The sequence below is a fragment of the Amia ocellicauda genome, chromosome 19 (assembly GCF_036373705.1).
Source record: "Amia ocellicauda isolate fAmiCal2 chromosome 19, fAmiCal2.hap1, whole genome shotgun sequence".
Taxonomy (NCBI): Eukaryota; Metazoa; Chordata; class Actinopteri; order Amiiformes; family Amiidae; genus Amia; species Amia ocellicauda.
This window is the reverse complement of record NC_089868.1, coordinates 8,374,949-8,387,688: the sequence shown is the minus strand read 5'-3', so window position 1 is coordinate 8,387,688 and position 12,740 is coordinate 8,374,949. Positions and strand designations below refer to the sequence as shown.

At 38.9% G+C, this 12,740-nt stretch overlaps 1 protein-coding gene across 8 annotated transcripts in view; it reads left to right on the top strand.

The window, feature by feature from the left end:
* Positions 1–12,740, top strand: part of nfia (nuclear factor I/A) — a 188,211-nt gene that overhangs the window by 156,799 nt on the left and 18,672 nt on the right. For 5 of the 8 annotated variants that reach the window (XM_066691749.1, XM_066691752.1, XM_066691753.1 and 2 more), the window contains 3 exons: positions 5,978–6,156; positions 7,658–7,823; positions 10,234–10,325. In XM_066691749.1, the coding sequence (XP_066547846.1) occupies positions 5,978–6,156; positions 7,658–7,823; positions 10,234–10,325 (437 nt within the window). The remainder of the gene's footprint in view (positions 1–5,977; positions 6,157–7,657; positions 7,824–10,233; positions 10,326–12,740) is intronic. The other 3 variants (XM_066691754.1, XM_066691748.1, XM_066691751.1) reach the window with 1 other exon arrangement.

The following is a 12,740-nucleotide window of genomic DNA, read 5'->3' as shown; positions in this document are numbered from 1 at the left end:
TGTACTCGATTCTAAACACATAAATAAAATTGCTAGCGACTAGCGATGGATTATGATTTTCCTGACCTGTTTGAGTTAACGCTGTGAAACAATTTACATCCGCCCCTGCTCCCTGTAAACACACACATGCCAAGTGAAAGAATGCACCTATAAGCATACATCCTGTCAAAATCTTTTTTTTTTTTTTTTTTTTTTTTTTTTTTTTAATAAGCCAGTGATGGAATGTATATCTTCTTCAAGAGGCCTGGCAGTCAGGCAAGAAAGCGGTGAAGCAACAAGATTTGCAAAGTGGAACTAATCCCATGCCTTTTATATTATACATGCTGCCCTCATACAGAACGATTAACAATGAAAAACTGAAGCTGCTTTAGCCAGCTGTCTAAAACAGCCTCTTTAGACGTCATTATCATTTACATATCTGTTGTCAAAGCTGCTCATTGGTCTCAGATTAACTATGAGGCCACCCACTAGGAGCCTCTCGTAAAGAGCTGCCACACCAAAGTTAAGTTTCATGTAACACCCAATAATTACGCGGTAAACTCATGACTAAAAGGCCCATTAAAGCCATCGCGGGTGCCCAAATGTGATGTATGGAGAGACATGCTGTGTTCATTTTCACCCCTGCTGCCAGCTCCCAAGGTAGGTCTCTCTTCTGAGCAGAAAGAAAACAATAAGACTTGATTGTTAAATGGACTCTCATGGGGTGGGGGGGATAGTTGTGTTGTGTTTTGGCAAGATGTTAGTCTCAACTGATCTATAGAAAGGCAGCTTTGATATCCCATCTGTTTTGATCACATATTAGTAGATCTGAAGGCTGTTGCCTCTCACCCCGAGGGTTCTCAATTGATCAGGAATTGGATTCAAACAAGTGTGCGCTTATTAAAATGCTCTCAAAGTGTTATTAACGAAGACTAAACTAACAGAGACACTGTGGCTGAAGGAAGAACACAAATCTGAAAGTTTCATAGTTGAGCTTCCAGAAGCAGTTTTGATGCTGTTGTAGATGTTTTCGTAGCTGGTAAAACACATTGACTATTTTTGAGCTGGTCATCATAATGGGACAGTCTTCCATAGTACCTTATTTTAGGCTGTGTTGTGATTATTATTATATATATATATACCTTACTATATAACTTTTGTAACTTCTTAATATTTTTAACACCAGGGGCCTCAAAGAAATCTTAGAGCTATGTACTAGAGTTCCTGTTCTGTCATATATTTTAAAATACTATATCTGCACATTACTGACAAGGAGGACTGTAAAGGTAAATGTACCAACACATCTGAGCATTGAAATAAATAAATCTTAATCATACTGGGGAAGTGCAATGGGGAAAAAAAGAACAGTCTTTGATTAAAGTTAGTATAGTTTGGCCGTGTGTAACAACAGCAGATTTCCATCTTCATGACTGACTTGGTGTTTCTCAGCCCTGGAGTTGGCATTTTAATGGTTTCCTTGTGATTTCTCAGTCAAGGAATCACTTCACATGTGGTGGAGCCCTGCAGGTGATGAACACGGGGCCTTACAAAGTCAAGCTCTAAGATATCTCCCATTTATTTTTAAGGAATTCCAACAATTCCTCTGTCACCCCCATTTCTTACTACCCTGTTGAGCAGATGATTGGTTTCCTAGTCATTCTGTGATTTACACCTCATGCCACATGCCGACACATGACGCTGGTTCTCCTCCACATGTCTTTGCACTGCGGAATGTACTGGCACTTCAGAACCACTCTACTGGACCAGCTGCGTTGCAATGTATCGTTTTTTCAAATTGCAGGTAAGTAGCACACCATATAGTAAAAAATAAAAATAAAGTCAGATTTTGATTGCCTGGTCCAGGGAAGAGGAGGTGAGACTGGATGTCTGAACACAGTGCTGCAGTTCAATCCCCGAGAATGAGACGGAAGCAATAGCTAGCAACATGCAACTTTATGGAATTGTGTTTTAATGAATGCGTGTTCATCATCATAAAATAACCACTCATTTTGAAATACTTAAACTAGTTGGAACTACTGTATTTTCGTAGTTATAATTAACCAAGGATATGACTGTAGTGGGTAAGAGAGCCTGTGCTTTTTGGGGTATAATTGGTCACAGGCAATAGACCTCATTGTCAGGGGATTCTGTAAAGATCATTTACAAAAGCAAGAAAAACAAAGGCTGTATGTTGGAAGTATAGGATAAGCTTTAAAATATGTTCTGATCAACATAACTCACTGTCCCTGGGACAGAAAGAATAATATTCAACGCAGTGCTTCACTTGAGAAATATTTAGACGTGTAAGTTTAGCAGCACATAAAATAGCATGGGACTGCAGCTTACTGACTGAATCCATTAGTAAATTATACTTCTTAAAATTTTATGGATCCTAGCCTTAAGAAAATAATTATTCCTAATCAGATTAGTAATCAGTGTGGACAAAATCCAGTTTGAGGTCTCTGTGGAGTTTTTTCTTCTTCTACAGCGTAATATGCAATATACATATATTATTGCTCAATGATTCCAGCATATCTGGTTTGCTACCTAAATTGATTGATTGATTGATTGATTGATTAGGGAATGCAGCCCCCTCTCCTTTGTCCTATTTTTCTACATGCAGGTTTACACCTTGGCTTGATATTATGTATAGTTGAGAAGGTGTTATCCTCAATGTCTCTGGCATACAGTTGAAGAAGAGAATTATCTGTAAATGTATGCCCAGATACTCAGTAAGACTCAAGTTGAAACGGACAGAGCAAGGAATTCTACAGCCCTCCTTTGCATTACTTGTTTACATCAGGCTATTGATTTTACTTTATGTATTTACATCGCAAACTCAAAGTGTATAATTTAGACTGTAGCAACATTTATTCTTTGCTGAGCCAGTAAACTTTAGTCCCATGCAATTTTATGTATTGTAATTTTTTTTATTTTTTTTTCAAGATAACAAATACTTAATAAAACCAAGGTTAATACATTCAAATTAAATCTCATATTTTCTCAGGTTTTCAGTTTTGTTGTGTATATTTTGGAGTTCTGAATGGCTGTAAGAGATACAGTGACATTTCAAATGACTGAACATTCTACATGCTGTTAGGCCTAAATTTAACTTAAGCCAATAAAATATCTTGACTGCATGAATTCCCTCAACCCTGTAGAGTTCTAAGAAAGGAAGAAGAAAAAAAAAACAATTTCCTGTTTCATTCCTCAGACGGTGGTGTGGTGTGCACTGGTCCAAAATGGCTGCTTACATTCCGCCCAAGAGAGAGGTTACTGCAATTTATTTCTTTTTTTGAGGGGTTTAGTTTGGCCTTATTACATACTGCTGGAATGCTCATTGCGTAGAAGACTCAATATAATCGTGAAATCGGAAAGACTGCAGCACAGTGGGTAATTGTGGTGTATTGACTTAGTGGCCTGGATCCCGGTCTCTTGTATTGGGTCAGTCTGGCTACAGGACAGCTATTGCTGCATTTTTCCCCCTGCTTACCAGCACCTCAAGCAGACTGGACTGGAATTGAATAGCAGAGTCTGGATGCTAGGGCTGGCTGGCCCTCCCCTCGTCTCCAACTGACGCTCTCCTCTTGCTAAAGTTCACATTCCTGACTCCAGACAAAAGACAGGACATGAAAAGACAAGGCAAAAAAAAAAATCCCATCCATTCTATTATTACTGTAAATATGGTGCCTACATAGCAGCTTAAGTGTCCAGGGTTTCCAGCCACCCCCTATTGACAGAGCCATAAATCACTGGAAAGTTAAGTGAATTACTGCAGCAGAGAGCTGTGGCTTTAACAATGTTTATATAGTATCAGCTTACCATCTCCCCTGAAAGAAAGCACAACACTGATATTGGAAATGGGAACGCGGAGTCTTATTAACTCCGCTGCAATATATCACAGCTTAAGGACCCAAGCCTCGCGTCTTGGGCATTATACTAATAACCAATAGCCGAATATTACCTCTATTAAGAACAGCCTAATTAGATTGCACCAGTTACAATTAAATACTTGATAAGCCTCAATCCATTAAAAGACTGTCAATCTCTCACAAACAGTGCATGGAGGTAGGATCTGCAATATCAATTCATTATCTGTAGCTGGTGTTTTATCGGTTTTATATCAACTGGCAGGAAGAAACAATGGCCTGAACACTTTGTACTGGCTCTGTTTGCTTGAACCCTGTCCCTTTTGAGACTCTGCTTTCTAGAATGCAGTAAAAACTAAATAAATACAGACAGCTACACGGACAAATGGATAGATAGATATTGGGTGTTGCTTTAAAGGTATTGTTTCAAGACTTGACTAATGGATTAAGCAGAAGGATAATTCATACATTTAGTCTTTGTCCCAGAAAACCACATCCTCACATAATGTTGCAATACTTTATAAGCGAGGCATTCAAAGTAGCAAAGATATTTTTTTTAGTATCAGGCTTGAATATATTTTCCACTTTTTTAAGTGTGTAAACTGATTTTCCTTTTTAGCTTTTTGGCCCAGTGCATTTTATCCCATGTAAAACATTTCTCTCACTTATGTATTTTTCAGATGTTCTGGAATGTTTCCACATTCCAACATAAACACACCCACACTGTTGTCCTTTAAATTCTTTAAGGCAACCCTGCCTATTTTGGCTGTATTTGTGAGTGTCCATAAAGTATGTATATAGGGAACATATGGACATCATTCAGAGATGACCAGTATTTGTTGTATCTGATGTGAACAATGATTAGCTTTCTTTCTGTTTTGGGGATTTAAGATAGTTAATATTGGATTATTTTTTGCACTCATCCCTGTTTAGTTTATATGGGGCAATAAACAGTTTTACAACTTCAAGACTAAAACTTCTTGATTGACATGGTGTAGGGTGTGAATGTTCTGCATTAGATTGTAGCAGAACACTGGTCAATGCTCTGCAAGGTTTTTGGTAAACTAGAATAAAGTAGTGTGTAAATGTATTAGAGCCTCTGAAGGATTCATTACATTGTTGATGTGAATAATAGTTAATTCACATACATCTTACCATGTCTGAAAACAAAACATAAGGGCTGGCATATTAAAGTCATGAATACATGTACACAATCCATCATTTGGCACTCTCCCAGGGTTCTCTGTAGTTTACACTCATGTAGTTATTGTTTGCAGCACACATCAAAACTAGAGGAACAATGGTGAGTTCTAGTAAATTTGCACACTTGATCCATCTTGGGGTTTGCCTTTGTGCCAGGCCAGTCCCCTGTAATATTGCTTTTCTTCAGAGCCCCATAGGAATGGCTTGGATCCAGTCAGGTGAGAGGGCCGGGGAGGGGAACTGGCAAATAGGAGACGAGGGCCTCTCTCTCACTTTAAAGACAATCACATTGCACTGCCAAAAAAATAATAATAACAATAATTATTAAAAAAAAAGTTTAATTTCAGTTCTGATGAAAAGTAGATGAAAGGACACAAGGTTTTCACAGTCCCTAACCTCAAAGAAAGTTGTTCTTCCATAAAGGGATGTAGGGGTGCAAATTAAATGGTAATTCGATACACCTCTGCCCTCAGATTACTTGTAAGGAAAGCATTTAAAAATGTTGAATAAGGATATACAGCTAGAGGTAAAACACAACTGAAGATGTAAAATAAAGGGTTTCCTAATGTCACAGTGTCCAACAGATGGTAATGCAGCTTTCTGCAGTATGATCAATCTCTCTACACTGAATGGACCTATGCTTGATCCTGGTGTGGAGGTTTTTCCCATGCTCTTCGCTACTGCCTGAAGCTGAGGTGTTGTCAGACTCCATGTGGGATTGATGCGCAGATGACCAATGCCAATCATGCGTGTTCCACATTCGTCATGAAGGTGCCGTGCTGTCTTTGTCCCGTCTCATGTTACCCCACGAGCCGTGTCCCACTCTCATGTTGTCTGAGGCGTGCTTGTGTTTGTGTTTGCCTCTCTTGTGTGTCCAGAGTGAGCGCGGGCCTTGCTAACTGCACGTCTCTCTCCGTCTCTTCCAGCGAGTCCACACGCTACGCCGTCAACTCTCCATTTCCCGACGTCGCCAATCATTCAGCAACCCGGCCCCTACTTCTCCCACCCAGCCATCCGTTACCACCCCCAGGAGACCCTGAAGGAGTTTGTCCAACTTGTCTGCCCTGACAGTGGTCAGCAAGCTGGACAGGTGGGGTTCCTTAATGTAAGAATGAGCATTTTACATTCCTTCTTCTGCCACTGTGTCTTCTCGCGTTCTTTTTCTCTTGCCTGCTTCCCTATATTTCCATATATCTTGCTAGGTTTCTCTGCAAATGTCTGTTGCCACTCCCCAACACACATGTATGTCTGTATGTATATACATATACAATAATATATGTATATATGTGAGTGTAACAATTATTTTTCTTCTAAAATCAATTGGAAGACTAACTGCATTAAAACCTTCCACTACCTATTTCAGACACCAATTTACTGCTCACAATAGGGTGTAATTAGCTAACTTTGTGAAACCCATTATACCATAAAATTATAAGCTTTTAGAAAGTAGGCGACATTACTGGTATCATCTGTACCATCTAAATCTTCTACTACCCCTGAGATATCCAGTTCCATTCTTCTTGGAGCTCCATCTCTATAGGTGCTCTTGGAGCGAGCAGAAGTCTTGTAAGAGAAGTCTTCCCAGACCTTCTCCAGCTTCTTTTATAGGCCACAGGCCTTGACACATGCACTGTAGTCACTCTTTTACTCTCACTAATACACTTCTATCTGTATCTCTCATTGTAACCCTACTATATGAAAAATGCATGTGCTACATTTTTGACACTAAACAAATAAAGGGTACATTGTGACAAGAATACAGCCATCAGTGCATATATATATAGGCCTACATCTCAAAATTACACCTAATAAACAAGTAATCAGTTCAGAATTCTCTATAAATTGCGAGAAAGGGAAGTAAATAGTTGCATTAAACACTGTACCTGGATAGGGAGCAGTTTTGTGTAATGTCTGCAGTTAGATAGTTGATATATTTGTGTCTAGACAATGAATCAATATAGAGCAGGAGGTTTTAATCCTCAGTATTCATCTGCTATCTGTTTATCTGAATATATATACACACACACTCATGTATATATATATATAGTATACTTCTATACACACACATATAATATACATATGTTTATATATGTGTGTATATATACATATATTCTTCATACAAACCTGTAGCTTTTATACAATATTTCTTACAAAATAATGTACTTTTGGGAAATACAAAATTTTGCAGACCTGGTCTGGATCTGATAAATTGGGAGGATTGTGCTGTTATGGTAATAGATTACGAACTTCAAAGTGCGCAGAGCAGCAGAATTGTTTATGACTAGGATAAAGAAATTGCTGATCTTGTTTTCACAATTGCATTTAAGTTGTATGTAAAAATATGTATTTTGTACTAGCTTATTCTAACAGGCATCTTCCTGCCTCTGCTGTCCAGTATTTTGTAATCGCAGTATATATATTCTAATTATATATAATAATATTAAAATTGCAATTTCAGTGCCTTACCTGTCCATCTGGTTAGTGTCTATTCTTTTCCCATTAGGTCTCTTCCTATGTACTGCTGTTTCACTGGTCATTAAGGAATGCTGAACTGTGAAACATTTGACCTACAGAACTGTAACGCTGTCTCTCTCTGAATCTCATAGCCCAATGGGAGCAGCCAAGGCAAGGTGCACAACCCATTCCTTCCCACGCCCATGTTGCCACCACCGCCCCCACCGCCAATGGCCAGGCCTGTGCCCTTGCCAGTGCCAGACTCCAAACCCCCCTCGACGTCGACCGAAGGAGGAGGCAATTCCCCCACATCTCCCAGTGAGTATCTCCAGACAGCACACTGCATGGCCAAAACAGCAGGGTCTCGCACATGTTGGTCCGGATTGCGCCGACATCAACATTTTGACCCACACACTAAAGACAGACCTGTTATGGATAGTGGTTATATTTGCAAGAAGGAAAAAGATGCATCTGATGATTAATAAAGCCACCACCTCAAACAGGTTTGTGGAATCTTATTAGTCGGTGGTTCAAAGTTGTGATTAAGTCTAACAAGGTAAGAATAAAGTTTAGTTCAAGGAAACAACACTATGAAAAATAGTGTTTTTGCTTAGGCATTGTCCAGAAACAATATTTTTCTAAATACCTTCAGTGGAGATTTGTCAGTACCACTGTTTCTTCAAAAAACTTGTTTTTCTTCATTACTCATACTGGATTTGTACCTGCATTGTAGATTTTTTTAATTCTGAAGATTGTGACATGCAGTTATTAGATTTATTTGATAATTGCCAACAATCTGTACAAGAAAATTCAGTATTACCTTCTTGTATAATTCAAACACAGATTTTGGAAAATAAGTAAAGATATGTGTTCTTTAAATCCATAAATCTCTGTTTAATGAGTGAAAATTATTAAATATGAAAAAAATCGAGCATCCAGAGGGTCAGCTTACTGTAAAAGGTCTGAATATTGGTAAGGGTGTCAGGTGAGCCATGTGTATAAGACATTAGAGAGACACTGTGCCAAGCCTTTGATCTTGAATTGCAGCTGCACCATAGTCTCAGGACTCATATTCATATTAGCTTTGAAGGGCACTTGCATTAATAAATTCAGGCTAATATGAACTAGTCTGAAAGAAGGGAAATAAGGAATTGGGGAAAATGCCATTCATAAGCGGGTGGTCTGTTTTGTGGGATTGAATGAAATTCCACTCCTAAATCTCTTGAATTAAGTTTCTTGGAGACTGATTGAACCTTGAGCACAACCCTCTAATATATCTTTTTATTATTTATTTTTCTATTCATTTATTTTACATGAGACCCCTTTTGAAACAGGCACTGGGACCTGTCTGTGCCAAGAACAGAACAGGCAGTGGGGAAACCAGAGCCGGCTTATATATTCTTACAAACTACTCAGCCAGATACAAATGATAAATACATTCTTTGTGGTCTGGCATATTCTGTCTTCTTGCATCTAAATTAAAATGGTTGTATGAGGGTCAAAGTGTGGGATAAAACAAGTGCTACATCTTCACTCTGCATCTCCCCCTTTGGAATAACTCCACATTGCTTTTGTTTATTTTCTGCTATTGCAAACTGTACTCACTTGAAGCTAAAGTACTTCTAGATTTATGGGGATTTTTTGTATTTTTTTTTTAATGTTTTACTACTGCTTCCCATAAAAACAAACAGTTGGGGCAAAGAATGCAATTTGGCAGTTGTGTAGTTAGAATAAAAGAACAGGCAACGGCTTATTCATGACCTTTATGTATGGTTTATACTCGGCTTCAATTGTTCAAGGAACGTATTGCAGCCTTGGGATCGAAACAGCCACACCCTATAAAGTCTTCATTTTAAAACCTTTTGGAAAGTTCAATCATTTAGCCCCAAATAAGACAATGGCACGGTACAGACTTCAAGATTTGAAGATGTTTCAGAAAAGACATTTTACCCTGGCATCTGCAGGCCACACAAAACACGCCTACACTTGCTAAAGACTACTGGGGAGCAACAAGGCTTGACTTCCCTATTTTGAAGACGGTACAATCACATAGAGTCATTCACCCCCAAGTAACACTGACCCCCTCGCAACAGAGCTGCCCGCTGAGGCTTGCAACCCCGCTAAAGAAACCTACAAAGGGAAAAATGTTTTGATTTCTACTTTCTACAGCTTCTCTATTTTTGCTCAGTGTGCCGTGATAGTACAAGCTATGTAGAACAAGACAGAGACGGCGTGTTGAGTTCTGTTCCCCCTTTGGGCTGAAGAGATCATCCCCTTTCTTAGATGATCACTTGGGTGTAGCCAGGCATCACAGTGTGGAAGAAAAGCAGGGAGGGGGGCCTTGGTGAAGATGCACTATAAACACATTGAAATCCCTCTACATTTCAGTCGCTCTCACAAAACAAAATAATGAAACCTTGTGAAAGGACATTATGACAGTAAAGTATTTATTTGATCAGTTTAGCTATAGTAAGTGTTGCTTATTTGTCAGATTAAATAACAACGAATGGTTCGGTTTCCATTTTTACAGATTGTATTTTGCTAGAGCATTGTTCTTTTGTATAATGAAGTGCAACTCTTAAAGATTTAAGTGATGATACATTTCTTGGTCTCTTTTATAGGAGGTAATGAGGAGACCTTTTAGTACAGGTATTGTTTTGGTTTGTTTTTGCATTTTGTGATTATTTCGGTCTCTCCTGAACGCATTTTGTGTGCCTTCCCTTCGCAGCCTACTCTACGCCCAGCACCTCCCCCGCCCAGCGATTTGTGAGCGTCGGGCCCCGAGACCCCAGCTTTGTAAATATCCCTCAACAGCCACAGGTGGGTGCTTTCTACCTTACTGTACTGCCCTGGTTACCCTTCTATTCCATTGCTGCTGCATTTTGCTGCTACTTGGACAGGTTACACCATGGTAATCAACACACAGCTCATACTCTGAGAAGCCAATAGCCATTGAGCTTAACTGGAGTGTAAGGAATGCCAGTGACATCTGTACTAAAACTAATTGTAAAGAGTTGTGAACACCTATGCCAGTGGTAGAGGTTTTGTGAGGCTTGTAAGGGTGACAAGCTCTCTTCGAACTAATCTGTGGCATAACAGTTATTGTCATCTTATACAGTATTTGACTGTCAGGTGCTCCTCACATTTTACCTCAAAGCACTCCCACTTATGCTTCACCATAGCAAGATTATCCTAAGTGCTGGCTGCTACACTGCCATTTGACACCATACACTGTCTAACCCAATGTATTTGGAAGGACAATCTTGATCCGTTGGCATCAATATCAAAACTGTGAAGCCTTTCTCCTACACATCATCCATACTTCCAGGATACAAAGACTTGTGACATAAATTAATTGATTCCAGTTTCAGCCTCAAAAAGAATAACAAGCAAAGTGATGTGGACCTCACTGTTGCCATATCACTGCTTATTTGTTTTTCCTTGATCAGAATTGAACCCAACTGCCGTTGTGTTTTTGCGTTTTGTGATGCAGTGACTTAGGGTTATGCATCTCCTCATCCTTTTTCTACCTCGATCAAATAAGCTCCGCTAAAGCGAAATACAGCCGGGCCATTACTGTTATTCCCACATGGGGAACTGCTTGTCTCAGGGGCAGGGTTAGATTTCCCTGTTCCCCTGGTTTTAAATATATCACTTCTATTAAACACTGATTTATAGTTAAGTTTAATCAGCATGGACTGAAAGCCACAGTGTGTGCACCTCCCTTTCAGTTGAGTGACCCGCTAATGATTTATTCCTTAACTGCAGTTGGTGAACATAACAGGGAGCTGTCAATAGTTAGATTGGCAAAATAGCCTAATGTGAGCCATCTGTATGTACTTAAAGCAGTGGAACAAGTTCAAACTGAAAGCTTAAATGAAAAACAAAACCAAATATGTTATTGTTTTTATATATATATATATTTGTGCTTGTGGTGTCTCTGTAATAAGTCTGGTAATCATCTGAAGACAAAGTGGTTCAGAGACTCCTGCAGAGATTTATTGTATTGGTAATATTGTGTTATTTTCTGTAGCGTATTAGGTATAAATATCAGTTCTAATTACATTAAGTACAAACACAGAAAGAGTGAATGTGTAATAGTAAGCCAAATTGCTTGCTTAGGTTTGTTTCATTCAAACAATTAAATAACCCATTCTAACATTAGTACAAACGATCACTACACAATCACTTAAGTAAAGTCAAAGCATACAGGGATGGTTCATGTTTTATGTCTTCAAACAAAGTTGCCAATGTAATCAGTATATCTGAAACAGGCTTGATCTGGAGCCCTTCCCAACTAGTAGAAAATACATTTGTTAAGGTCTTCAGGGAGAAATTTCAGAAGAGCAGGGGTAGAAAAGCCAACTGGTGTCAAGACATACTAGGGCAGCTGCTTTGCCCTCAGTGGGATCATAAATCAGCTTTTATCATGCAGCAATCTCCTGTATCCCTGACTTGGGTTTCCGCTGCTAACAGACTGACAGCTGTCATGTTTTAAGCCCTTTCTGTGGAACATAGAGGTCAGCTTTGTGTCAGGTCTTGATGTTTTTCATCATGTCTCAAACACACCTTTGCTTTTAAGTTTTTTTTTTTGTTGTTGTTGTTTTTTAATGAATCTGCATTACACAAGCAGTAACATCACTGAGCATGCACTCTTATGATAACATGACATCTTGGGTTGGACCGGTGTCGCTAGGCTTAAATCATCAGTTTCTAACGGCATAAAACTAGTTTGTATTTAATGTTTAAGGAAGTTAATATAACTTGCAATGGTATATTCATGGTAGAATATGGTAAAACACAGTGAAGGAAACTGTTTTTTTTAATCTTTTAACCTGTTGTCCTGGGGTTGTCCCAACCCCAGGACAACAGGTTAAAAGATTAAAAAAAAACCCAGATGGTTCAATTACAGGGGAAACGTACATAAAGGTAATCCTTATTAGACTTAAAAGGTCCTATAAAACCTGATAGATTGTCTCTTCAGGATGAAACTTGACAAGCTTCTGCTCTAGCAAGAAGGTCTTGTCCCTTAGTGAAGGGTCAGTTCTCAACGTGGCAGCTTCACTGGATCTCCTCAGTATCTAATAAAGGATTTCAGTTTCTAATGCTATCTGTTCAGCACCTGTGAAAAGCAATTTTGGTCAAAATTGGAGAACAAAAAAAAGTTTTTCACCTTTGCAAAGCAACACAGCTGTTGATACTTTACTTACACGCTTTACTGTATCTGTGTGCATT